General features: G+C 37.6%; 1 protein-coding gene across 9 annotated transcripts in view; it reads left to right on the plus strand.

The window, feature by feature from the left end:
* The window catches only part of THADA (THADA armadillo repeat containing), a 366,170-nt gene that overhangs the window by 101,760 nt on the left and 237,621 nt on the right, over positions 1 to 26,789 (plus strand). For all 9 annotated transcript variants that reach the window (XM_033175863.1, XM_033175871.1, XM_033175868.1 and 6 more), the window contains one exon: positions 787 to 878. In XM_033175863.1, the coding sequence (XP_033031754.1) occupies positions 787 to 878 (92 nt within the window). The remainder of the gene's footprint in view (positions 1 to 786; positions 879 to 26,789) is intronic.

Here is a 26,789-nt window from a genome sequence, read left to right on the forward strand (position 1 = left end):
TTACCTGGATTCTTTGAAGTTAGGATTTTTGGATTTTGTTTTTGTTTTTTTAAAGACAGGTTCTCACTCTTTTGCCCAGGCTGGAGCACAGTGGCACAGTCATAGCTTTCTGCAGCCTTAAACTCCTAGGCTTAAGCAATCCTCCTGCCTCAGCCTCCTGACTACGTGGGATTACAGGCATGTGCCATGGCTCTAAAAAAAAAAAAAAAAAAACTCTAAAAAAATGTATATATATATATTTTTTGAGGTGGGGTCTCACTATATTGCCCAAAGGTCTCAAACTCCTGGCCTCAAGCACTCCTTCCACTTTAGCCTCCCAAGTAGCTGGGATTATAGGTGTAAGTCACTGTGCCTGGTTCTTTGAAATTAGGTTTTATAAGTATTTTCTCATAGGTAAAAGGATTTCAGAAAATAAGTGGAAAGAGCTGAGGTTTTACTGGGATTTTCATTGTCAGGAAGAATATGGAAAAATGAATTTTTAAAAAAGAAGTGTTATTTGATGCTCCAAGTGCAGAGATATAATGAAAACTGTTGATGATAATATTGGAAATATGGGGAAAGGCTATGTTTGTGCATGTGATTGGGTTGTAGAGCTCAATTTAAGTCATTGAATAGATTACATTAAGTAAAGTTTTTAAAAAAATTATTTTATGAACACAGACATATCTTTTTAGCCTCATACTAGCCAGTTAGGTAATGATTTTGAATCATCTAGTTTGAATATTGTAAATGTTGGTTTCATGCCAAGAATATTTAACCCTTATTGTGTTTTCATTTGTACATTAGGTGCGAAATTCATCCACACTTCTCTTTAGTGCCTTGATCACAAGAATTTTTGGAGTTAAAAGGGCAAAGGATGAACTTTCCAAAACAAATAGGTAAGCTCCATTTAAGGCTGACTTTACTTTTTTTAAAAATACAATATTGTCCTGGCCAAAAACAATTTTTGAAATTGTGCCTACTATTACAGATTCATCTAGATCATAAGACTATAAAAATACTATAATGAATTAGCCTATGCTGCCAAGTTATAAACCCTTGGGCAAAAAATATCAGTAAGTGGACCTTTCAAAGCAACAAAAATTTAGCAAGGTAGCAAGGGGTGAAATGTAGAGCCTGTTTCTCTGTGCAAAGCTAGTTTGTTTTTTGTTTTTGTTTTTAAATTGCATCTTCTTTAAGTGTTCCTGAAATGTCCTAACTTTACTTGTATGTATTATCCTAGCTTGTATAATATCTTTAATTTTATAGGTGGAAGTTTAAATGTTTATGATCCTCTTATTAGAACATCTCTCAGATTACCTTTGCATTAAACTCTGGTACTAAGAGGAACACCTATAGGTGTTAACTGCAAGTAATAAACAGTGCTTTTTACTTTTGGTCTTTAGTTTTATGTTTACCCTCTAATTTGTTTTTGTCTTAACAAAACAGCTTTTTTGTTATGCCTGGAAAGAAACCTGTGGAACCATTTTGATTTTGGGTAGTTTTTAGATAAAAATGCACAAGATCTGTCTGTTTTTAAAGAAGAAAAGCTTTGAATAGTTGTTCTTTAGCACTTAAGAGGATTTAATAGTAATCTAATTGGCTTGCAATTGCTAACACTAGATGTCACTGTTGCTGCACGTTTAATTACTTCCTTAATTTTATTTAGGATCCAGTTTGGCCCAGTGGTCTTTCTCTTGAAGATCTAGAGTTATATTCAAAGCCTTATTCCCTTCTTAACTAAAAAAGTCATTATGCTTCATATTTAAGTTTGAAGCTAATGTTTATTGAAATGCATTTTTGTGTGATGGAACTAAATCTTAGGAATTAAAAAAATAGGAAATCATTTTGTGATGTACTGGTGATAATTCTAATGAAACCTACTGTGGTATTTCCGAATTATCATTTAAATTACTTCTTGTCACCCTGTAACATTCACCAGATATTTAAAAGGAAGGTAACTGGCTGTAAGTATAAATCCCTTGAGCATGTTCAGGTGATACCAGAGAGCTTTTCAATTTTTTTTTAACTGAGTAATATTTTTTAAATAAATAAAACATTACTCTTTTGGAAGGATGATTATAATTTTTATTTTTTAGCCTGTTCTTAAAGATATTCTTCCTGTCACTAACTTGAAATCACTAATATTTGTTTCTCCTTAGCTTTGTCTATTTTGTTAATAATTCTCCAGTGTGCCATAGTTTAAAACAGTTGGGTCATGTTATAAGGCCTTGATAAACACAGTATAAATAAAATATGATATGAAGTGATCAGACAAGTAAAATTAATGTTTAAAACTGAACTTGAAGAATTTTTTTTTGTTTTTTATGAAGTGATTATTGAATGTATGTATAAATACATATAAATTTTACTATGTGTAGGAGAAAATGATCAGAAAATGAGAAAACCTCATTTAGGTTGTATCTGAGAGTAGAAGAATATGGCAGTAACACCATACAATTTTAATTTTTTATATAAGGTTTCTAGAAAAAAGGAAATAGGAATGAGACAGTTAAGTTTTTAAGTGTGAAGAATGTTTTTGGTGAGAGCTTTTAATTTTAGTAGTCTGAAGATCGGTATGGACCGTTATGCGTACAAGGCTTCTGTTCCCTGTTTAACCCATGAAGATATATTTCTTGGCAGCTCCCATTAGGTTTGCTTTGCAAAACCTTTAGTGTCTTAAATTTGCAGTTGCTTGTAATGGTTCTTTTAGTTGTAGTTTGTTTAATTATGTCACTTTTTGTTGAAATGTTTATATGCCTGTTCCTTACAATATTAACTTCCTAAAGGAAGGACCTTTTTCGTCTGTTCTGTGTACGTAATGGGCACTTAAAAAAGGCTGGTAATAATGATGTCTTGGTTGGTTACTTACCGATTGGATAACTAACCTCAACTGGTGACACACCTCACAAGTCAGTTGTTTCCTTTCACAACCATAGATTGTCCTGCTCGCAATTTGGAAATGTGTGTTCTTGGTCAGAGGGAACTGAACATAAAAAGAACATCTGCTTTTTCCATCTAATGGGAAATAAAGGTCTAACTTGAAGTAAACAAACCTGGTTTCTAGGCATTTTACTGCCACTGGAGATGAACTTAATAGGCCCCCTTATCCGCTTTGCACTTCAGTTTCTCCATCTGTGTACCAGGAATAATAAGATGTGTGCTGTGTACTGCTAGGGCTATTGTGAGGATAAAACAAACTATTAGAAGTTCATTTTCTTTAAAATATTAGAAATCCTAGGCGATTAGAGATATAGTTTGGTTTTTCTTTCTGTTACCACTTCTATGATTGTACTCATCTGATTGTCTTGCTCTTAAGACCATGCTTTTTGAGGAGAAGGTCATGTCTTAACCATTCTTGGGTTCTCAGAGCCTAGCATAGTATCTGGCATATAGAAGGCATATAGAAATAATTGCCTAATGAATAAGTAAATTTTGTTACTAGAGGAGAAATAAGAAATCTGGTTTCTACTCCTACGTTTGTTACAATATAACCAATATAATCAACTGAGACAAGATAGCCAACCTCTCTGGGCTTTGGTTTTCTTCTCTGTAAAATATCCCTGAGGTCTTTTCTGTCTTTAAAATACTAAAGTAAAGCTTTACATAATGTTACTGGCATTGTAAGTTTGGTAAAATAATATATTCCCAGTGCCATAGAACAGTCCCTGCTGCATAGTAGAGACAAGAAGCAGAGGAGCAGAGGATCCTTTTTAAGTGTGTAGAGTGTACTTGTAATGACTGAATTTTTACACCCATTAGTCTTATTTTAGATTTTTTTTGCATTTTAAAGAATGAGAAAACACAAGTTTCACTTGTGCTTTTTTTTTTTTTTTTTTTTTTTTTGAGGCGGAGTCTTGCTCTGTCGCCCGGACTGGAGTGCAGTGGCCGGATCTCAGCTCACTGCAAGCTCCGCCTCCCGGGTTTACACCATTCTCCTGCCTCAGCCTCCTGAGTAGCTGGGACTACAGGCGCCCGCCACCTCGCCCGGCTCGTTTTTGTATTTTTAGTAGAGATGGGGTTTCACCGTGTTAGCCAGGATGGTCTCGATCTCCTGACCTCGTGATCCGCCCATCTCAGCCTCCCAAAGTGCTGGGATTACAGGCTTGAGCCACCGCGCCCGGCTCACTTGTGCTTTTAAAATAATGTTATTACATTTTAATTTTTAAAACTCTTTTCCTTTCTGTTTATTGCTGCCTGACTTGTCTTGACAGAATGAAGAACTGATTCTATGTAAAATCAGAACCAGCAAAGCTCTGCAACCTGTGCAATATGCATGCTTTCTTAGTCTCCATCTCCATGTGAGTGGGCTCACCTTCATAGCTCCTCATTTCTTATAGGACAGGAGCTAAACTAATATGGCGCTTAGCTCTAGGTCTTTCCCTTCAGCACCTCTGTGTATTAACTTTCACCTGTGAGTCCTAGCTTAATGACACATGTCAATATGTAGCAATCAGAAAAGGTTTATTTTTGACTTCTTGGAGTGCCTGCTTTGCCAAAGCTTCATACAGGTGCTTAATGTACAGCGTCATCTAGCTTTTGCACGATCTCTCCACCTTAAATCAGCCAATGAGAACTTGAAAGCACTTATGAACTCAGTATTAACATAATAGGGGAGTACATGAGGAATATAAAACTTGAATCTTACTCAAGGAGTTTACAGTTCAGTTAGGAAGACAAAACTTGTTACATGTGAGTCAGATACAAATAAGAGACACCATCTAAAAATCATCTGTACGATGTGGTATGAGTAATGAACACATTAGAAATTTATAAACAGGAGAATTGAGTGGAGTATATGTTGGGGGGAAGTAGTATTTTTTACAAGGCTTTGGGAAATGAGTAGATTTGGGGTACATGGAAACAGGCAGATTGAAAGAGGAATAAAATAATAGTCTTGTTTCCTTTGTTAAGTACAATCTCTGTTCTATCTTATTAAAGAGAGCTCATATTCAAATTAATAGCTTAGGATAATTTAGTACAATTTAAGAAGAAAATGTGTTTCTAAAATCATGGGAAGATCCAAGTAAAGTTATTTCTAGTGACTATGTTGGGAGATGTTAAATTGTATTTGTTTTATTTTCCAGGGTATAAGTGATAGATAATTATTTTAGATATTTTTCTTAACATTTTAGTGGTGTGTAGGTCTGGAAGGATCCTTCAAGGGGCATCTAATCCAGTCCAGCATCCTGCTTATAGAGAGATTTTGAAGCAGTTTCCAGACAGACTGGCTTCTCTCCTGCTCTTCATGTTTTCTAGGAAAAGAGATTCCACAAGTTTCTGTGGTTACCCACTCTATTGTTTGGGAAAGAATTGAATTCTCAAAACTAAAATTGAAAGCTGCAGGGCAATTGGGTTTTCATATTTTAGAGAATGTAATTATTAGAATTCAGAATAGCTTATTTGCTTTGAACTACATAGTAGCTTGTAGCAAGCCCTATTTGGCCAAATTGAAAAACAGAATTTTCTGTTGACTGTGGCCAGGGTAATTTTTTTTTTTTTTTTCTTATCCCGAGATGGAGTCTCGCACTGTTGCCTGGGCTGGACTGCAGTGGCAGGATCTCAACTCACTACAACCTCCACCTCCCGGGTTCACGTGATTCTCCTACCTCAGCCTCCTGAGTAGCTGGGATTACAGGCACACTCTACCACACCTGGCTAATTTTTTGCAATTTTTTTTTTTTTTAGTAGAGATGGGGTTTTCACTATGTTGGCCAGACTAGTCTTGAACTCCTGACCTTTTGATCCGCCTGCCTTGGCCTCCCAAAGTGCTGGGATTACAGGCATGTGCAGCCAAGGTAATATTAACATCCTCAAACCCAAACAGTTCTAATTTTCTCCACTGAACAAGCATTTATTGTGTTTTTACTCTGGGCCAGGCCTTCTGCTAGTTACTGGGATCCAAAGATAAATCAGAAATACTCTCTGCCCTAGGGGACTCCAAGTCTGATGAAGAATATGGCAGTTATCTGTGGTAGTGGAGTCTCTGTTCAGTTGTATAGAAAGACAGGAGAAGTTGTGAAGGAAGGTAACATTTCTTTAGTGCGTGGGCCATGCCAGACCATTTGTACGTGTCTAACTTAGCCGGGATTGCAGCTCTGTGAGGTAGGTGGTGTCATTCTCGTTTCACAGAAGAGGAACCTAAGGCTCATGAGGTTTAGCTACTTGCCTATGGCCATACAGCCAGAAAGTGGCAGAACTAGAACACAAAGTGAGTTCATCTGCAAAGCACATCCTGTTACACACCAAACAACGGATTCCCACATGGGCAGGGTGTCACCTTTTTGGAGTTGGCTTTAGATTTTATTTTGTCAGACTCTGGGAAATTAGCCACTTCACCCAAAGTCTGAATGTTGCCCAATAATCTCAAATCTCCCACATGGTAGGTTGATTTTAGCAGGAAAGGTAGGAGCAGACCAGAGGGGAATTTTGTTTTGAGTTGACTTTAAGATTCTTTATCTGGATGATGAAAGACAATAAGGATTGTGTTCTTTCTGGTGCGTGAATGTTATTTACCTCAATGAACCCCTCACTGTTCTCATGTAGACAGAGGTGAGGGAGGAGCAAGGCTCAAGGTTTCTAATATTAACCAGGAATGTCGTAAAACTACGAAGGTAGAAATCCTAGTTTTCTGGTTAGAAAGTAGAGAATGAATGAAATTACCCCAGTAAGGATATCAATGTTGCTAGCAAGAGTTAACTTTTTTTTTTTTAACATTTGTCTCTATAAAACTCTTATATTTGATAATAGTTTCGTGCTATTGATAGAGGATTTTGAGGTTTATGACAATTCTTGCTTATGATGTGATTTCTCTAGACTTAACCTAAACTTGTTTAGAGTCTGTGCTTGTATCTTTCATTGATATCTTCAATTAAAATGATAGTAATAACCATTATTATTATTTGTTTTTATCTTTAAGAGGACCTAGGAAGTCATCCAGTCTCATTCTCATTTTGCAGATCTGAAAATTGAGGTGCAGAAAAGTTAAGCATTTTGTGCAAGGCCACAGAGCTAGTGCTGGTGATAGAATTTAATGGTTATTTTTAGTTCACAATAAGCTCAGCTAGAACATTTAAAAAAATCAGCCGATTATTTAGAAATGAAGTTTCTGTTAGCAACAATAATACTAGTTTGGATTCAGATGATTCTAGTTTAAAATATGAAGTTGATTTTCTTAAAGAGGTACTTTAATTATCATAGGATTATAAATATGAATGATTTGAAAGTAAAGAGCTCCAGTGTTTTGATATAGTCTGGAGTGTCATTCATGCATTTTCCAGAGTTGTTTGTAGAATGAACATTCAATCATTTATCTACTCTTTAGGCAGAGTAGATAAATGAGTATTTTTGGAGACTGAGAGGTAAAGTACAAGTTTTGTGTAACCCTGGTTGAGATGTTCCTAAAGTCAGAATTAAGTCTATACTGACACTTTGGCCTACTAGAGAGTTTCATGTTTCAAGTTTTTGTTCTTTCTTAGGTTCATAGATTACAGGTAGGAAAACCACAAATAAAGTTTTTAACTGAAAAGAAGTTCTTAAAAAGAAATGTTTTCATGAACTTGAAGTGGGAATTAGTCATTGTGTTCTTAAATGTTGACTCTTACGAGGACCAAGTAATCTTTATTTCTAAGTACTGCTTCAGGCCATTGCCTTCTTTTATAACTAAGACATTGTTGCTTTAGTTTGAGCATGTTCTATGGAATTTTGGCAATGCATGCATCCTCTTTCTGCATCTTAGTAAAAGCATGAGTAAATATTTTTTCTTAGCTTTGGTATTTTTGTAGCTTACATTTTATATGAGCCAGACTAATATAATGTAATACCAGGATTACATAATTTAAGACGTCAGGATTGCTTCTAGGACTATGAGATAAAGTCTTCATTTATCAGGGGGTTTACAAACAGTATTTCTTGCTCATTCAGTACCTGTAGAGAAACACCACAGAACTATTTTCCAAATGAGAAAATGGAGTCAAAGAGGTTAAAGCCAGAGGGAACACTTTCTTTAGAACTTGGATAATATTTCTTTATTCAGAACCTAGTCCTTGTAACTATTGATTTTAGTAACGTACAGTTTGGAAATTTCAGGAATTTCCAGCTATTGTTATACATTGAACTTTTAAATAAAATATACTCTTAATTTTTCCATTGAATATTCCTTATGTACCTTGGCATCCTAGTTGTACAAAAGTAGTTTATAACATGTCTGAGATTTCAAGGAGTTTGCCATTTACTGAGACATAAGACCAACATGGAAACTAGTTTAGGAAATGTGAGTATCAAACTCTCTGGTACTGACTGTCAGGGGATAAGAGATCAGAGGAGGATGAGGCCAGTCTTCATGTAGCAGTCTGGGTTGAATCTGGACTTGAAAGGATGGTCAGTATTTGAATAGGTAGAGAAGAGGGTGTTGCATATGGGATCATGTAACATAAACAGAGATGTAGAAGTTGGAACACACACTGTACATGTCTCAGAATTAAAAGATGAATCAGATGAGGAAAGAGAGGACATGATGGAAGTGTTCATTCAGTCATTCATTCCTAGAGCAAGGATTCACGGTCACTTAGTCTGCATAGGCACTGTACTAGGTTCTGAGACTATCAGTGAGTGAGGGAAACAGACATGTTGTGAGACGAGTTTGAATTTTACAGAACATTAGGATTCCTTTAGAAGTCTTTGTATCAGAGTATTCTGTGATAAAATCATTGCTTTGGGAATTATTTGAAAGGTGATTGCATTCTGTACCACTGGCTGGTGGGCATGGAGAATGTGATGCAAGGCCTTGGAAGGGAGTTGTTCATGAATAAGTAGCTCTCTGTGTAGATTTTAAAACATGGTTACAGCTTGGTGTGATTATTTCTGCGTTTAGTTTTTGTGTGCCACTTCTACATTGAGTGGCAGTTATAGTAGTGGGGAATATATGTCCTATGTTTTAAGGAATACTAGTTTTTTCAAGAAATTAAGAGATATTGGCCGGGCGTGGTGGCTCAAGCCTGTAATCCCAGCACTTTGGGAGGCCGAGACGGGCGAATCACAAGGTCAGGAGATCGAGACCATCCTGGCTAACACGGTGAAACCCCATCTCTACTAAAGAATACAAAAAACTAGCCGGACGAGGTGGCGGGCGCCTGTAGTCCCAGCTACTCGGGAGGCTGAGGCAGGAGAATGGCGTAAACCCAGGAGGCGGAGCTTGCAGTGAGCTGAGATCCGGCCATTGCACTCCAGCCCTGGCGACAGAGCGAGACTCTGTCTCAAAAAAAAAAAAAAAAAAAAGAAATTAAGAGATATTTAGTGAAAAATTGATTTTTCTATTATTCACTGACTAGAAATGCTGAATTAAATAATGACAGGTTTCTCAGACCATGTAATGTGCTATATAATGTGTTTTGAGAATCTTCAAGAGTGGGATATAGCATGCAGTATGAACATTTCCCTAAATTATTTGACCATGGAGATTCTCTCTCTTCTCTTCTGTCTCTCTCTCTCTCGAACATATATTGCCATTTTGTTTTCCATCCAATAGTTTGGGGAATACTGCTGTAGGGATACTGATTAAGGCAGGTGAAAGGCATGTTTCTGATTATTAGGAGCAGTAGATATATCTACTTTGAGAAAGATATATATTTGAGATATATCTTGGCAGCAACAGAAAGGCTTAGTTTTAGTTACAGCTAAATATACTGTAAATTATCCCAAGTTGTCAGATAAAAATGTAAAATAGTGTCCTACATGTACTAGGAGTCAATACATTTGAATCTAGGAAAATTTCCTAATTATAGACCTTTAAAAAGTCTATAATAATTAAAATGCCTCTTTGAGAGAATGAACTTTATATTCTATGTTAGAATCTTCTACCATTTTGTCAGAAGAAATTTCCATTTTCCCAACAACTTGACCATTAGTATGGGGAAGATAGTGCCTATAACACAGTTGATGAACTGATCAGCAAGATTATACCTACCTTGTAGTACTGTGATATATGTATCTGTTTGTGGGGTGGGTGAAGAGTGTGGACAGGGAGAAGGACATAACATAGTAACCAGCTTTGAAATACAGTCTTGTTAGTAAATTAAGTAGCCTACTCTGTTGTTGTCATTCCTAATCCCCACAGTAATAGCACCATCTGTTAACATTTACTCAGAGGCTTGAAGTAATTCAGACTTATGCAGCTAGAATGCTTTTGGCTGCAAGTAACAGTAAACCCAAATCAAAATTTAAATATAGACAACTTACTATCCCATGTATAACCAGGAAGTTTTAAAGAGGATTGATTCTTTTGAAGTTGAAAACATCATCAGAGACTCGGATTTCCCCTCATGTTTCTGCTGTGCCATCCTTGATGTGATGCCCTGAGCCCCAGGCAGGCTTCCTTCATGGTTGCAAGATGGCATCAGTTCCAGCCATCATATCCAGACACTGCACTGTCTAGGCACAAAACCCAGTGGTCTTGTGCATTTCTGTTTCTTTTTAAGAGCAACAACATTTCCTCTTCTTTGTGTTCCCGTGTTCCCACCTCCACACACTCTACACATTTTTCTTCATATCTTTTTGGCCAGAATTAACACCTTAGCATGCCCCAGCTTATCCCTGGTGAGGGAAATAGATCCACTGTGATTAGACTAATCGGGATTCATCAGTTAGGTCTGGAGTTGGTGCTGGTCCTCCCCAAAGCACGTGACTACTCAGAAGGGTGAATACCCAACCAAAATCAACTCTGTTAAAAGGAAGGATGAGCTAGACAAATAAATATTAATTAGGCAACTAATGATGTGTGCTGCTGCATTCTTCTAGGCTATCTGAAAAGCTTTGAAAATGTTTGTGTTAAGAACAGTGACTTAAATAAGACTATATGTGTAGTATTTTAGCTTAATAGGAAAATATATTTTTCCTTTATGTAATTATTAAAAGATGTGAAGTAGTGCAAGTGTCTGGATATATGATTCCATAAAATTCATTCCTGTAAACAGCTTGCATTATAAAAATTTCACCCAGGAACAAAGCCCGTGTCTTTACACATGACTTTACAAAGTTTTGTAGAATGTTAAAATAGAGATTCTGAATAGAATGTAATCAGTTCCTAACCAAGAAAATGCTGTTCTACAATATGAAATGTGTCCCTGGTTCATTAACAAGCTAACAGAATGTTAACATTATTTTCTAATATAAACTCTAATTCACTTTGGAATTTCACCTCTGTATTATAACATTGATTTTCTTCTTGTAAGGCCAAATAATGTGAAGTTGAATAGTCTTTCTAGGTTTTTTGATTTTTTTTGTTTTTTTGTTTTGTTTTTGAGACAGGGCCTGGCTCTGTCACCCAGGCTGGAGTGCAGTGGCACAACCTTGGCTCACTGCAACCTCTGCCTCCTGGGCTCCAGCCGTCTTCCTGCCACCTCGGCCTCTCAAGTAGCTGGGGCTACACGTGCGTGCCACCGTGCCTGGCTAATTTTTGTATTTTTTGTAGAGACAGGGTTTCGCCATTTGCCCAGGCTGATCTCAAATTCCTAAGCTCAAGTGATCCACCCGCCTCAGCCTCCCAAAGTGATGGGATTACAGGTGTGAGCCACCATGCCCAGCCGTCTTTCTAAATTTGTTGGAATTATTACTTAATTATTTTTATTTATGAACCAAAGTATTTTGATGTAACTTTTTGGTCTCTGAACTCAACTTAGGCCAGTTGTCCTGAACATTCTTTGTTTCTCTGTCTGCTAGGTTTCTTTCTTTTCTGTCCTCTAAACTCTAAATGTTTTTTTTCAGCACATACTGCCTCCACAGAAGTGGTCCACGAGGCGGTCTGGGTCAGGTCAGACCACTCAGGCTCAATAGAAGATGGGGTCAGACTAACTTCTCTTGAGAAAGAAACAGGTTACTAAATCTTGGAGGGTTAGCATTTTCCACTCTATAAGTACAATTCTAGAGGCATCTAATGCTTTTCAGACATCTTCATCTTTCTTTTTTTATCTCTATGATCACTCAAATCTGAATACCTAAAGTTGATTTAGATACATATAAATGGTCAATTGCATACTTTCCTCCTTTAATTCACTTGATTCCCTCTTTTGCCCCCTATAAGCAAAGCCTTCCTATGCCACTGGTTCCATTTTCTATGATTAGTTTCCTGCTTAGGTGATTCAACACTTTTTTTCTTCATCATTCATTCAGCACAGACATTTGCTAGGTTCAAGGATCTGAGCACTGAGGGGAGTACCAACATTTGTAAAATATGGTCGAAATCTTTGGAGAACGGTGGAGGAGGAGAGATAACACTTGAACTCAACTGTAAACATAACTGTAAAACAAAGTGGAAAGCTGTCAGTACTCTGTGAACTCCTTTCCTCTCTCTCAGGGGAAGAGCCTGCATGTTCCACTCCTCCCATTTCCTCGCTTCAGCTCCACTGTGTAATTGTACCTGGAACACAGCTCACTCTCACACTCTTAAAACACACATCCTCTTTAAACCCCTTACTCATTCCCATCTCTTTAATTCTTCTTCCATTAAGGTGAGAAAATGTCACCTATTTCTGTATCTTTCTTCCTTCTTTTGCTCTATCCGTATGACAGTAAGTGATTCAGGTCATGGTTGACAAACACAGAGCAGTATTGATGATATGCCTCTCTACCTCTACAGTCATGCTCCACATAGCATTTCAGTCAATGACAGATCACATATATGACGATGGTTCCATAAGATTGTAGTGGAGCTGAAAAATTCCTATCCCCTATGATGTCTCAGCACAACATGTTAGTCACATGTTTGTGGTGATGCTGGTGTAAACAAACCTACCTCTGCTGTGCTGTCAGTTGTATAAAAGTCAAGCATGGTCCAGGCGTGGTGGCCCACGCCTGTAATCCCAGCACTCTGGGAGGCTGAGGTGGGTGGATCACCTGAGGTCAGAAGTCTGAGACCATTCTGGCCAACATGGTGAAACCTCGTCTCTACTAAAAATACAAAAATTAGCTGGGTATGGTGGCAGGCGCCTGGAATCCCAGCTACTCGGGAGGCTGAGGCAGGAGAATCGCTTGAGCCCGGGAGGCAGAGGTTACGGTGAGCCAAGATCGCGCCACTGCACTCCAGCCTGGGTGAGAGGGAGACTCCGTCTCAAAAAATACAATTATGTACCATAATGTGATACTTGATAAAAAACAATGATGTTACTGGTTTATGTATTTACTATAATATATCTTTTATTGGTATTTTAGAGTGTACTCCTACTTATTAAAAAAAAAATGTTAATCGTAAAACAGGCTCAGGCAGGTCCTTTGGGGGTAGCCAGAAGAAGGCGTCGTTCTCATAGGAGACAACAGCTCCATGCTTGTTATTGCTCCTGATGACTTTTCAGCGCAACAGAACATGGAGGTGGGATATTGATGATCTTGACCTGTGTAGGCCTAGGCTAATGTTCCTGTTTTCTTTTTAACAAACAAGTTTAAAAAGTAAAATAATTTTAAAAATAGGAAAAGCTTATAGAATAAGTATATAAAGAAAGGAAATGTTTTTGTACAGCTGAATAATGTGTTGTGTTTTAACCTTTGTTATTACAAAAGATCAAAAGTTAAAAATTTTAAGTTTATAAAAAGTAAAAGTTACAGTAAGCTAAGATTAATTTACTATTGAAGAAGGAAAAATTTTTTTAAATAAATTTAGTGTAGCCTTAGGGTACAGTGTTTATAAAGTCTCCAGTAGTGTACAGTAGTGTTGTAGGCCTTCATGTTCACTCACCACTCACTGACTCACCCCAGAACAACTTCTAGTCCTGCAGGTTCCATTCGTGGTAACTGCCCTAGACAAGTGTGCTGTTTTTTAAATCTTTTATAGCATATTTTATTCTTTTTCTGTGCTTAGTATGTTTAGATACACATATACTTACTGTGTTAGCGTTGCCTACAGTATGTAGTATAATAACATGTTGTGCAGGTTTGTAGCATAGGGCTAATAGGCTATACCATATAGCCTAGGTATGTAATGGGTTATACCATGTAGGGTTGTATAAGTATACTCTGTGATGTTCACACTACAATGCAGTTGTCTAATGACACATTTCTGAGAACATATCCCTGTTGTTAAGTAACAGGTGGCTGTATTTGGAAATAAAGTTATATGTACTGACAGCACATTGTCACTGGCCTTTAAGAGTGGCAAGTGCCCAGCTTTCCGCAGAAACCTAGCACCAGGTCATCATCTCCATCTCTTTCATGCTTTAATTAAGCCAACTTTTCGTTTAGCTTCAGCAAACATTTCAAGGAAATAAAAGAGGTTCTTTCAATGATGTCTTGATTAGTTATCAATATTATAGTAGCATAGGTTTCAATTTTTCCTTGTTGTAAAATTATAGTGTTTCAATGGTGAAGTAAGTAATTTCTGTGGGCTATCTGCAGTGCCACCATTTATAGCATTTATGTCTTTGGAAAAATGTATTTCAATTGCCATGTGACTATAAGTTGTGGCCTTTCCACACCTGGACATATCATTCTTAAATACTTGCCTGTTTTTATCGTTTCTGTTTTCAGCCCTGGCTACCTTCAAAATTGTGCCGTCATACACTGCCAGACGGGTTGGCTTTCCCATGAAAATCAAATTCCATGAGATCCATGGCATTTTCTGTCGAGGTTTCTTTCTCTGGAAACTTTTCTTCCCCCAATCCCTGTTAAATCGAAGTTTAACGATTTTTCAGGGCCTTGTGTATAATATCACACTTTGTAGAATTTCTTTAATCAAAACAGCATAAGGAAACATGTTATTTTGTAGAGATAGAGTCTCACTACGTTGCCCAGGCTGGTCTCAAAGTCCTGGGCTCAAATGATCCTCCTGCCTCAGTCTCCCAAAGTGCTAGGATTATAGGTGTGAGCCACAATGCCCAGCCAGATGTGTATTCTGTATAATCAGAGATACTCTGTGATATAATTGTCAATATTTTAATTTTGGGGGTGACGGTAAATGAATATTGAGCAATATTCTCTATTCTCTATTCCCCTGAAATTTGTAATTTTTGATATATTTACTTAGGAGAACCATAGGCATTTAGAGACCTGAGTCCAAATGTGAATTGAAGAAAAACACCTGTATGTTTTCAGTAAGCCTATAGACTCCAACTCTTGTCCTACATTTATTTTTTCTTACTATGGTCAGTCTTTTGTCCCTCAGGTCCTCCCCATAAACAGTACCCATCCCATAGATGAGCTCTATTTCCTTATATTCAAAATGAATATTCTTCAACTGAGATTATCTTTTCCTTGCTACCAGTTCACTGCTGATTTTTTAGGTTAGCTAAGTCTAGTGAAACTGCAGAGTCTTCCAGAGCCAGGTGGATGAATGGATTATGCTGTGGTCTAGGCTAGGTCTTGTCTCTACCCATTTCACTTTTGTTCCCTCCTTTTATGTTGAAAAGTAATATATGCTTATTTAAAATAATGGAGACTATGAAAAAGTTAGAGTCATATTCTTGTCACCCAAATACAATTTTTGTTAGCATTTTGATGTATTTTCCTGCCATTTTCCCATTCGTGAGTGTTCAGGTTTTATAAGGTATATTGTTAATTATTATATACACATAGTTTTGTATGCTCCCTTTTTCGCTTGTAGGAGGCATTTTTCATGTAGTTATATAATCATTCATCTTCTGAGAGGTGCTTAAGTAACATTCCTTATAATGGACAAATCATAGTTTACTTGATAATTCTACTACTATTAAATATTTCGTTTCCCCGCTAGTTTTTAATATTATTAGTAATGGTATGGTGAGCATCTTTATGTATAAAATATTTTAATGTGTAGGGTTATTTCCTACAGGTAGATTATCCTAGGTGTAATTTATGTGTCAAAGGGTATAACTGGCCTCAGACTCTATTTACATATTGTCAGATTTCTTTCTTTTTTTTGAGACAAGGTCTCACCGTGTCACCCAGAATGGAGTGCAGTGGGGCGATCTCAGGTCACTGCTGCCTCGACCTTCTGGGTTCAAGCAATCCTCTTGCCTCAGCCCCCAAGTTGCTGGGACTACAGGCATGCCACCCCGCCTGGCTAATTTTTGTGTTATTTTTAGAGATGGGGTTTTGCCATGTTGCCCATGCTGGCCTCGAACTCCTGAGCTCAAGTGACCTGCCTGCCTCGGCATCCCATAGTGCTAAGTTTACAGGCGTGATCCGTACCTGGCCATTGTCAGATTTCTTGAAAAACATTTTTTCCCATGTCACCTTCCTACTCAGGAATTTTTGTTAGCTTTGTGTTGCCTACAGTCTAAAGTTGTACCCATCTAATTGGCCCTTTTCATTTTTAAAACACTTTCTAAGAAACTTTTTTTGTTTTAACCGCCTGCTTATCATTGAGCATTACATTCCATCTAATTTTCCACATTATAAAAAGTGATGCAGGGAATATTCTCTTATGCAGAGAGAGGCGTGCTTTTTTGGATTTTTGGGGGGCATAAATTATCAGCAACGAAAATGCTGGATTAAAGAATATAAACATTCAATGAAACTAATAACCAAGCTTTTTTTAAAAAATAAGATTATATCAGTTTACAAATTTACCAGTTATGTATAGTCTTCCTAGTAGTGAGAATAATTATTTTTTTTTATGCACATTTAAGGGAATGTGAGGAGGAAATTTCCATGTTTTTTCAATTTATATTGTTTTTATTACTAGTGAGATTGCAGGTTTGTCTACATTATTTGTTGGTTAATTGTGTTTTCTTCAGCTTAGCTTTCAAGGCCCTCTGTTAGTTGGACCTGCCCTTTTCACCTTATCTGCTATTATTCAAATGCACAAATATTTATTAAGCTCCTGCTGGCTAACTTCTCCCACCCCAACAAATAAACACACTCTAATCAAGCCAGCCTCCCTATTGTTCCCTTGAACTTGTCAGGCTTTTCCTTTTGATGCTTTTGTTCATGCTTTTTCTACTCCTACAATGCCTATCCCTCCTCTTTTGCTTACAGTATGCTGATTTCCCCCATCCTTTGGGTTCAACCTAAAGCTTTTTTCCTCTTGGAAATCTTCCCCGACCTGACTGGCTTGCTTGAGGGCAGGGTCTGGGGCTCATGCTCTCTTGTATCCCAGTGCCTTATTTAGGATCTGCCTAATGTAGTAGGTAGGCAACGATGATGTTGCTTTAAAAATGCATGCTGAGATAGGCAGACCTAGACTTAACTTTTGGCTCTGACTTTGGGCAAATTATTTTAGTCCGCCAGGCCTCAGTTTCTTCATCTCAGGGTCAGTCATAAAATGGGGATGATAATAGTACCTGCTTCTAGAGTTGTGAGCAATAAACGCGGTAATGGTCGTCCCAGCACTTGGTCTTCCTTTCCTTAGGAATCTTTCTGGTGTGCCCCAGATTCTGTATGCCATCTCTTTCTTGCGTTGATATTGTTTCTTGTGAATTGTTGTATGCTCTCAGATACCAAGTTCTTAAGGTGGTGGGGGATTGTATGTTAAATTTTTTGCCCATCCTAAAGTGCTATGTAAATACTGATTGAGTATAATTGAGTAGGTTTGGTAGCAGTGAAAACGAGGGCAATGCAGTGAGGAGGACCTCATTTTCAGTCTTTCACTAAAAGCTTTACTGACCCGTTATTGGAGAACTTTCTCTTAGGGCCTTTAAAAAATATTTAATTTTGTTGCTTGTTCAGCCAAATGGAGTTAGTTATTCAGTAGAAAATGGTAAAAAGATCCAAATAACACCACTGGATTTCACTTTTCCATATAGTGTTTCAGAGTGTTGTATTCATTAATATTTGTGCAAAAATCTATGGTTAATACCACAAGAAGTCATAAACTAAACCAGATTTTTCCCCTTTTTAACTGTCACATGACTTGGATTAACAACAGCGTTACTCCCTAATTTACACCAAGCATTCTCGAAAAGCTGAAACAATGATTCATGTTTAGTCACCATGTGACTGGCTATTTTCATTTATTTAAAATATAAACAACAAAAAATATCCTGGATAAAGATCTCCACATATTTTAACTAGTGACAGATGCTATGATCAGTATTTTTACTTAAGTCAGGCATTTTTTACATACACCTCAAGCCTTGCAATTAAGCTTTATGCCTTTCCAAGCATAACAGTTAACCAATAAACCAAAATATCAGCCTGGTCTGGCTTAGCTCAGCGGTCTTTTGATTTCTTCCAGTCTGTTTGATGTGGAGGCTTATTGAGATTTATCTACTGAGCTGTTCATAGTTTGTAGGGCTGAGAGCACTGGCTATATTATATAAGATTCCATTAGTGACAGAAGAGTGTAGACAGTCTCTACAGTGTAGATAGTTTAGTCAGTTGTGGCAGTCATAATTTTGTTGAGATTTTTAAGACTGTTGTCAAGCTTTTTAAAATAATAGTCAATGATTTTTCTTATTTCCCAGTTTATACTGTGAGCCTCAAAACAGATGTAGTTTGATTGGTTCAATTTAGTGGAAATTTTCTCAACTTTCAGGAGAAATCTCTGCAGATTTGAAAACTTTTCCAATTATTTGGAGCAGTTTACCCACAGGGAAATAAAAATAGAAATACCTAGTAATCAGTCCTAAATATTTGCTCTGTGGGTAGGTAAACACTATTCCATTGTACTGTGCATGATGGTAATAGCATCAGCATACCAACCTTAAGTGCTACAAAGGGCTTTTACACACTGTGTCCTCTATTCCTGGTAGGAATACTCAGTAAGTATTATTGTCCCTTTTCTAAATGGCACACTTGGAATTTGGATTATTTTTTTGCTACGTGGTCTCATATCTAGTGGGAAGCAGAGCTGGTGTTCAAATTCAGATATAACTTCTAGCTCAGTTATTTTTGCACTACCTGAAAGTTTTTTCTTGTTAAATAATATACAGTATTTCTTAAAGTAACAAAGTTCTGCCAAGCAGCATTGCCATGGTGTTTAATCACATCCTGTTTCCTTAGAAGTAGAATAAAATTTCTCACATTTACCCTGCTGCAGATGAGAAAATAAGGTCATATTGGAGGAATAATGAAACATATTTATCCTTTCTGCCTCAGTTGCCTTGTGTCTCGAATGGGGAAAATATCTCTTAGGGTTTTTGTGCAATTGAGTGAGTTCATACATGCCTGGAGATTAGGAGAGTACTTGGCACAGAGTAAATGCACAATACAATTAGCTCTTGTAAGCATTCATTTACTCAGTAGGGTATATTGACCTGCTATGTGCCAGGTAGTGCGCTGGACATTAGGAGATAAATAAGTTAAAGTCTTTGCCCACAAAGGTCTCAGCATCAAGTAGAGTAGACATACCCCAAACAGTGTGCTAGCAGCATGAATATTCTCATACAGAGGTGTGCAAGGAGGTGTAGACACAGAGTAGGGATGAGTGGGGACTGTTAGGGAAAACTTCCTGTAAGAGTCAGGGCCTGAGCTTGAAGGATGAGTAGAAGTTAACCAAGTGAAGAAAACTGCAGGGGCAAAGGGAACCAGGAGGACAGATGATGGTAGTGAAAGATTGGTGTGAACATGTTTTTTCAATTCAGAATTTCTTGAAGACGTTAATATACTGCTATGCATTATGACTCTCCAGTCATAGCATTGACTACTCATTTAAAATATTGAATCATGGAATCCTTTTAATAGAATATCCATTGAAGAGCTGTGTTTTATAGGACATACTTTGGGAAATTCTGGATGGACCAAGTGGTTAGAAGAGAGGAGCATGAGTTCAGGTTGGAAATGAGGCAGACAAGGAGGAAGGAGAGACAGATACTGATTAGAGATACTAAGACAGTAGATTTGATAGGACTTGATGAAAAACAAGGGGGCCAGGGAAGAGGAAACAGTGGCATGGCAGCAGATTTGTGGCTTAGACAGATTCTGGGGCTAATGGTGCCAATGGTGCCATTTACAGCGGCGAGAATTTAGGAGGAGGAACAGACTGATGGGGGAAGATACCAAGTTCAGTTTTGCCCTTGTGTTTTCAGATGCTTGGGGGACATCCAATGGCATATCCAAAATGACATCTATTTGGCAGTTAGATACGTAGGGTCTGGAGCATTGGAGTGAGGTATAGGCCAGATGAAGGAGTCATCCGTAGGTGGTATTTTATGCCAGGAAAGTGAATAAGATCACCCAGAGGGGTTAGGGTAGACTTGGGGAAGCATCAGTATTTAAATGATGTATGAAGGAAGAGGATCCCTCAGCAGACGTTGAGTATTTCAGTAATCTGATATTCTTTGGGACAGGCTTGTTCTTTTCAAGATCTGTGAGTATTTTGTTGTGTTGTGTTTTTCTGGAAAGTGTCTGAATCCACCCATGCAGAAAATCTACTTTGTGAGCTCTTCCTCCCAAGAATCTGGGTAGTTGTAGAAGGAGGCACTTCACCCACACCCTGAGCTCTCCAAGGAGAGCTGTGTGAGACCCCGCCCAGCCCTTCTGAACTCAGTCAGAGAAGGTGGAGCCATCTTGCATTGTTAAGTTTTGGAGTGTTAAGTCCTTAAATGTAACTTGAGAAATAATGAAAGGGAAGTATTCCACTGGATTAAACAAGTTCAATGGATTTTAATTTTCCTGATAAACTATTATTAAGAAATTGTTTTGGAGATTTACTCTTTGAGTAGGATTAGCTAACCTACATTTTTCATTTGGATAAATAGTTCTTTAATTAGAAACCAAGATTAGAGAATAGTTCTATTGCTTCACATAGTGTAGAGAAGGTATGTGAAACTGCCAAATCAAGGTTTTCCTCATGATAGTGAGAAGCAGGGAAAACAAGAGGAAATTATAATATGTTAAGGGAAATGATTCTTTTCATCCAAATATACCTGCTTTTATCTTCAATTCTGAAAGTCTTTGCCGGCAGGGTTTTTTCCCCTTATTCTTGTCATGCCAACAGTTGCATATTTCTGGCAAAATATTCATTACTGACTAGGGGTGCACAAGAAATCTTTTGCCAGAGAATTAAGCAAGCAGAAGTCTGTCAAAACAAATATTCTAGTTTGAAAATATAGTCCTGCGGGGGAAGCGGGAGGAGTGGATAGTGGAGGAGGCCAGGGCATGTTCTAAGGCTGAGTATTTATTTCATAAGAATTCTGTGTTCTGAAAGACTGTTGTTTGTAGGAATGCTGGAGGAAGCGGGATTGTGGTACATTAAATGTACTGATGAACAAGATTTTTCTGGGGAATTTTGGTTTGTTCTTGTGCTTGTTATGTAGCTCATGTGATGACAGCCTTTGCTGAGAGTGATACATTTTGCTAACAAATAACCTTCTTAACTTAATTCAAGAGGCATTTAACAAAACTTACTAGTTTACATGGAAAAAAACCGAGGCCCGAGGATACTAAACACACATAAACAAAGATTCACGTAAATACCAGTCCACTTCATAAGCATTTATTTGGCTAGGAATGCCAACATTTTACAATTCCAGTCTTGAAAGTATTCATTGATTGATTGAAAAAAAGAAAACTTGTTTTTCTCCTACTTCTTTTTTGTTACTTTTTAAAGTTACTCGTTTTATAGATGAGTAAGAGTATTGATGGATGAAGCAAAAGTTTTAGATTCCTTTGTTATATAGTTGCTCAAAGCTACTATTACAGAAGTTGCTCTTCAAGTTGGAGGAACATAGACTGACATTTTTGTTTTTACCCACTGGGATGGGAGTGGGTGCTAACCATATTAAGCCTCAGGGATGAAAACTGTTGCATGCAAAAGTGGATTTTAGTTCTTCTGCAGAATTTTCTATCAACATATAACTGAGATTTTCTGAGATAACTTTAAAAATAAATTATATTACCTTATAATATTGTTGTAAATGATCTTACATAGTAGAATATATTAGTAATAAAGAAAAGCTCTCAAAATAACTAATAAAATAGAGATCAGTTTATTCTTAGCTTCTGGCAAATTTCAGACTTGCTACTATAAGCAGTTCAAGGAGCACATGCCTGTGTCTGGAGCACTGAGAGGAAACCATCTTGTTCTTTCCTTCCCTAATTTCATATACTTTAGTTACTGGGAAAAAGATTAATTAATGTAAAATTTCTTTACTTTTAGTAATTCAAAAGAATAAACATTTTTTGAGGGCTTGAAAAGATCATGGTGCACCATTGGAATTTGCCTTTAGTAAATGTAACATTTGTTTTCTAAAGAATTATAACAACATACTTAAATTCCAGAACAGTAAGCAAAATAGCTTAAGTTCACTGACTTGAAAAAACATTCTTTTATACTGCACGGTTCTAAAATAAATACTTAAAAGAAACAGAGAGCAAGCCATTCTATCTTGGATTTCATTTTCCTTCAGATAGAACAGCTAGAACAAACATTCTTGCTAGTTAACATTGCCTGTGTTTTTATGAAGTTAATAACTGACCTGTCAATCACGCCCTATATAAATACGATAGTTGAATGCTTTCTGCTTTAGAAGCACTTTTATTTACAAGAGCTGCCAGCCAAGATTTCCAAAGGACTCCACGGGCTGTTTGCTTTGATCTGTTTTGAGGGCTGGTCTCTTTATACCTGTTGGTTTGCTCTTTGTGATACCTTTGTGTAATCAGGTATGGGGACAGCAGATGTGCAGAATAAACACATCTTAAGGAAACCAAGACTCAAGAGAAATCATGTAATTATGAATGAACTGCTCTAAAAAAGAGGGAGAGAATATTTTTTTAAATCAACTTAGTTGCTGTTATGACCAGAGAACAGACATTGTGGTATTCACCCCAGAGAAGCAAGAGATTTTCCCTTAAATCAGCTTATAATGAATGGAGGTGGTATGTGTATCCCTCACCCTCAAACTGTTGCTCTCCTTTAAATTTGTAAATTGCTGAGATGTTGCAGCTCTTCTCAGTTGACTTTTGCCTTTGACCTTTTCTCATTTGCTTCTTCCCTAGGAAATGTTAACCACATGTCTCTACCCAAATAATTGAGTCTCTGTGAGAGTGTTTACCTTTATATTTTGAACTGGAAATGCCTTTTAGTATTTAAGACAGTTTTCCAGAAAAGATGGCTTTTTGTTTTGTGATTTTGATTTGGGGTTCCCCTTCAACACTGAGGAAGAGCTGAAAGGCAAATTCATCTTTGTATCCCCTCAAATGCCAGCCATGGGGCTCAGTGTATGAGAGAAGGATAGAAATGAAGAGAAACCAAAATTCTTTGGTCTTCCTTCCAAAATGGCCTATTCTGAGTTTAGTTTCTTTCACTTTTCAATTAAATGTTGCCCTAATCATTTCCATATATTACATTTAAATATCACTTTTCTCTAGGAATCTGAATGTTTGAACATATTAGAGGTTGTTACCTTCTATTTTAGTTTGAAATTAAAACATCAAACCAAAAGGTAGCCTCCCCTATCTTTTTTAAACTAGAAATGTTTACCCTGACTTTGCAGTGTTTTAGGAGAGCCTGATTTAGAGATTTTCAGGCACTTGAAGTTCACCTTACTATTTCGGGAAATTCTCTTTATACTTTTCAAACGGCTTTTATGGACATTTTTTGGTCAGCGCCTTCCCCTTTTGTGACATTGGCAGGAATCTTAGAGTTTCTGGGGAAAGATGCCAGAACGTTGCCCATGGTTTGGAAAGCAGGTGTTTTATTAACCAGAGTTTCTCTTTTGTTGCTCAGAACATTTTCAGAATCTAATATCTTAAAATGTTATTTGGTTCCTTATTTATGGTTTTTAAATTCTGACATCTCTATAATAATCAGAGTGTAAAACGCAGCCCGAAATCCCCTTGATTCAACAGCCTTCCGCAGATACCCACTTGCCAGAGTGAAATCATTTGGTAAATGTTAAGGTAGATTAAAGCTTGGGCTTGAACTCTGTTCTCTCTAGGCACCTTTTGGGGGTCAGAGGTGGTAAAGCTGTGGTATTGCCTGGAGCCAGCGCAGACTAACACAGTTGTGTTGCCTGTGTGAAGGCAGAAACCTCTGAGGGATGTGAAACAGCCAAAATTACATTTGAGCATTTTCAGGCCCTTGATTGCAGAACCTTTGCTGAAAGCAGTAGTGCAGGATAGCCAGAAATCAAGCCAGAGAAGCAAGAAGGCGTAAACTAGGATCGGCCATGCCACAGATAGTGGGGGAGAAACTGCTTCTCCAAATGATGTGCAAGGGACAACTCTGAAGATCCATAAGACTGCTGAGTTGGCAGATTAGCCGAGTCCCCTCCAGTATTTTCATTTTGCATTCATCCAAGGCTCAAACCTATAATTAAATTTTCTGAACAAAGACTCTATTAACCCACACCATCCAGATTGATGACTAACAGCTCTTCCTTCCAGGTACATAAGGAAATCTGTAATGCTTAAAGCAAAATAAAGACCCTAGTCAGGTTTGGGGGAGGGCGAAGTCAGGGAGTGGATGTAGTTAGGACTGGGTTTACCTTTCAGAAATCATTTTTTAGTGCTTAAAATGGACCTTTCAGTGGTTCCTGCACTTAAGTATATATGATTTACTAAATGATCTAAAACTTAGTCACAGTGAGTTTAATTTAGATATCTATGAAAATGTGTTGGTTTTTAAACTTTTGGCACATTGTTTAAAAATTCTGTCTTTAATATTTTGTGTGGGCAGTGTAGACTTAGGTGAAACTTTTCAGCACAGACCCAGACACAGTTCATTATGTTACTCCTATGCCAAAACTTCAAGTAGCTTTCTAGTATTTGAGAAATAAGGTTCAAATTCATTAGCTTGGCATTTGAGGCCTTCCACAGTCCAGCCTACTTTCTACTAGAGCTTTTTGCTCTAGCCTTCACTGTTGTCCCCAGCAAGCCTTACATACCTCTGCCTCAGCAGTGTCCTTGTGCCATCTCCTTCTCCACCCGCTTTTCTCCTCCTCCTACAGCCTCCCCGCACTGCTGGGACAGGTGAATCCTAACTGTTCTGCAAGGCCAAGCTTCACCTAGAATACTTTAGGATCTCTGCTTTTCCAAATCTGTCAACATCCTGGTTAATCCCACCTCTTACGAAACTGGCTTTCCTGGAGCATTCCTCTGCGGGCTCTCCCCCACCAGTTTGACCTCCAGAGCAATGTTATACCACATCTATGACTCTTATCACACCAACCCTTCATTTGTGGTTGGTTTTTGTGTTTTTGTTTTCCCATTCATTTCTGTCTTGTTTTGTAAACTTGATAAAGTTCCTTGAGGCTTAGAATTGTATCTTTTATGTATGAGTGTCCTCCAGAGCACTTAGCATAATGCTTAATATGTATCTGTCAGTTGTTTGATTGATTGGTGCTTGTCTCAGGCCCAGGGCTTGATGTCTTTGCAATCTCTAAAGACAGCAAGCTGTTTTCAGAACCACTGAGTACCTTTGTACCAGGTTTATTTTTTGGCTTTTCAACTTGGTAGTGGAGATGTTAGGCCCAGTTCTGTCCAGAAAATGTATTTTCCAAATCTTTACATGAATAGAATGGTGTTACAGTCACAATCTGGAGCAGTTTCACTTGGGTACTGCCAACTCTTTCTTATGCTGACTGGCTGACCCATGCTGAAGTGTTCCTCAGATCTCATTTCAACTTTCTGGCTTACCCTTTTTTTTTTTTTTTTTTAATTAAGAGAAAACTTATTTCTGAGATCCTTTTTGGAGCAAAGGCAAGTGAATGTTTGTTAAATGTTTACTTTCTTGACTTTAATTCCCTTCAGCAGATGATAACTCAGGTGGGATTATGCCTTGACAGTGATCTGACAAGGTCCTTGTTCAGGGTAGTTATTGACTTTTCCAGTATTAACCTTCTAAATATAGCATGAAACCAGCGTCCTTGTGTCTGAACTATATAAGGAACTGACTTTCTTTTAATTTTATGTGTTTTTGAGTTTGAGGAAGATGCATATTTTACCAAGTTGTGACTTTCAAGACTTCAGTGCTGAACTCATTTGGTCTGGAAACTACTGATAAAATTTCTACTTTTGCAAACTTTTTTTTTTTTTTTTTTTTTTAAATAGGCAAACTTGGTTTTTTAAAAACCACGTCTACAGTAGTGAATGCCCTGTCTAACTGACACAGCATGCTTTGACTTCTGGAAGCTTGGGCCAGACTCTGAGAGATTTTGACAGCCAATATGAACCGATGTACACGGTAGTGAGTCCCTCACATTCACACAGTGTATGACACATGTGTATTTATTCATTCAACAAATATTTTTTGAGAACCACCTAGGACCCAGGCATTGTACTAGGTTCATGAGATACAGTGATGAGTAATCAGTGGATATTTTACTGCCTTATTATTATTTTGACTTTTAGTTTCTAGTCTGTTTTCTCTTAATAGAGTATCAGCTCTTTGGAGGGTGGGTATTTGCCTCATTCAGTGTTGTGTCTTCAACACCTAGAGAGGTGCCTGACACATAGCAGAAGCTCAGTAAATATTAGTCAAATGTATGAAAGAAGGTCTACAACAAGGGATGTAAACACTTACAAAAGCACATGGGAAATGCGTATAAAATGGGATTGAGGGAGTCAAGGAAGATACCCCAGAGCAAGAAAGATAATGGGTGAGAGGAAGGATATGTAATATTTAGTTGGGAAAGAGGAGTGGAGGTGAGGGTGACTGCTCCCATGCAGAAGTCCAGATGAAAATGCACAGGGTATAGAGAGGACAGCCTGAAGTGAGTTGGGGACCTTGTCAGCCAACTCAAGGACATGGGAGCAAAGAAAGTATCTGAAACACAAGTAGAACAGGATTTGCTTTAGTATAATCATTTTGCCTTGATGTGGCTGGATTGAAAAGTAGTGCTCAAGACTGGGAGATCAGTTTGTTTGAATAATTTGTTTGCTAGAATAATGTAGACAAGTGGTACCTAGACTTTTCTATTTTGTGAACCAGCAACATTTTTTTTTATTTTGAGGATCAACAAAATACA

The sequence above is a fragment of the Trachypithecus francoisi genome, unplaced genomic scaffold, assembly GCF_009764315.1.
Source record: "Trachypithecus francoisi isolate TF-2019V2 unplaced genomic scaffold, Tfra_2.0 Lachesis_group17, whole genome shotgun sequence".
NCBI lineage: Eukaryota > Metazoa > Chordata > Mammalia > Primates > Cercopithecidae > Trachypithecus > Trachypithecus francoisi.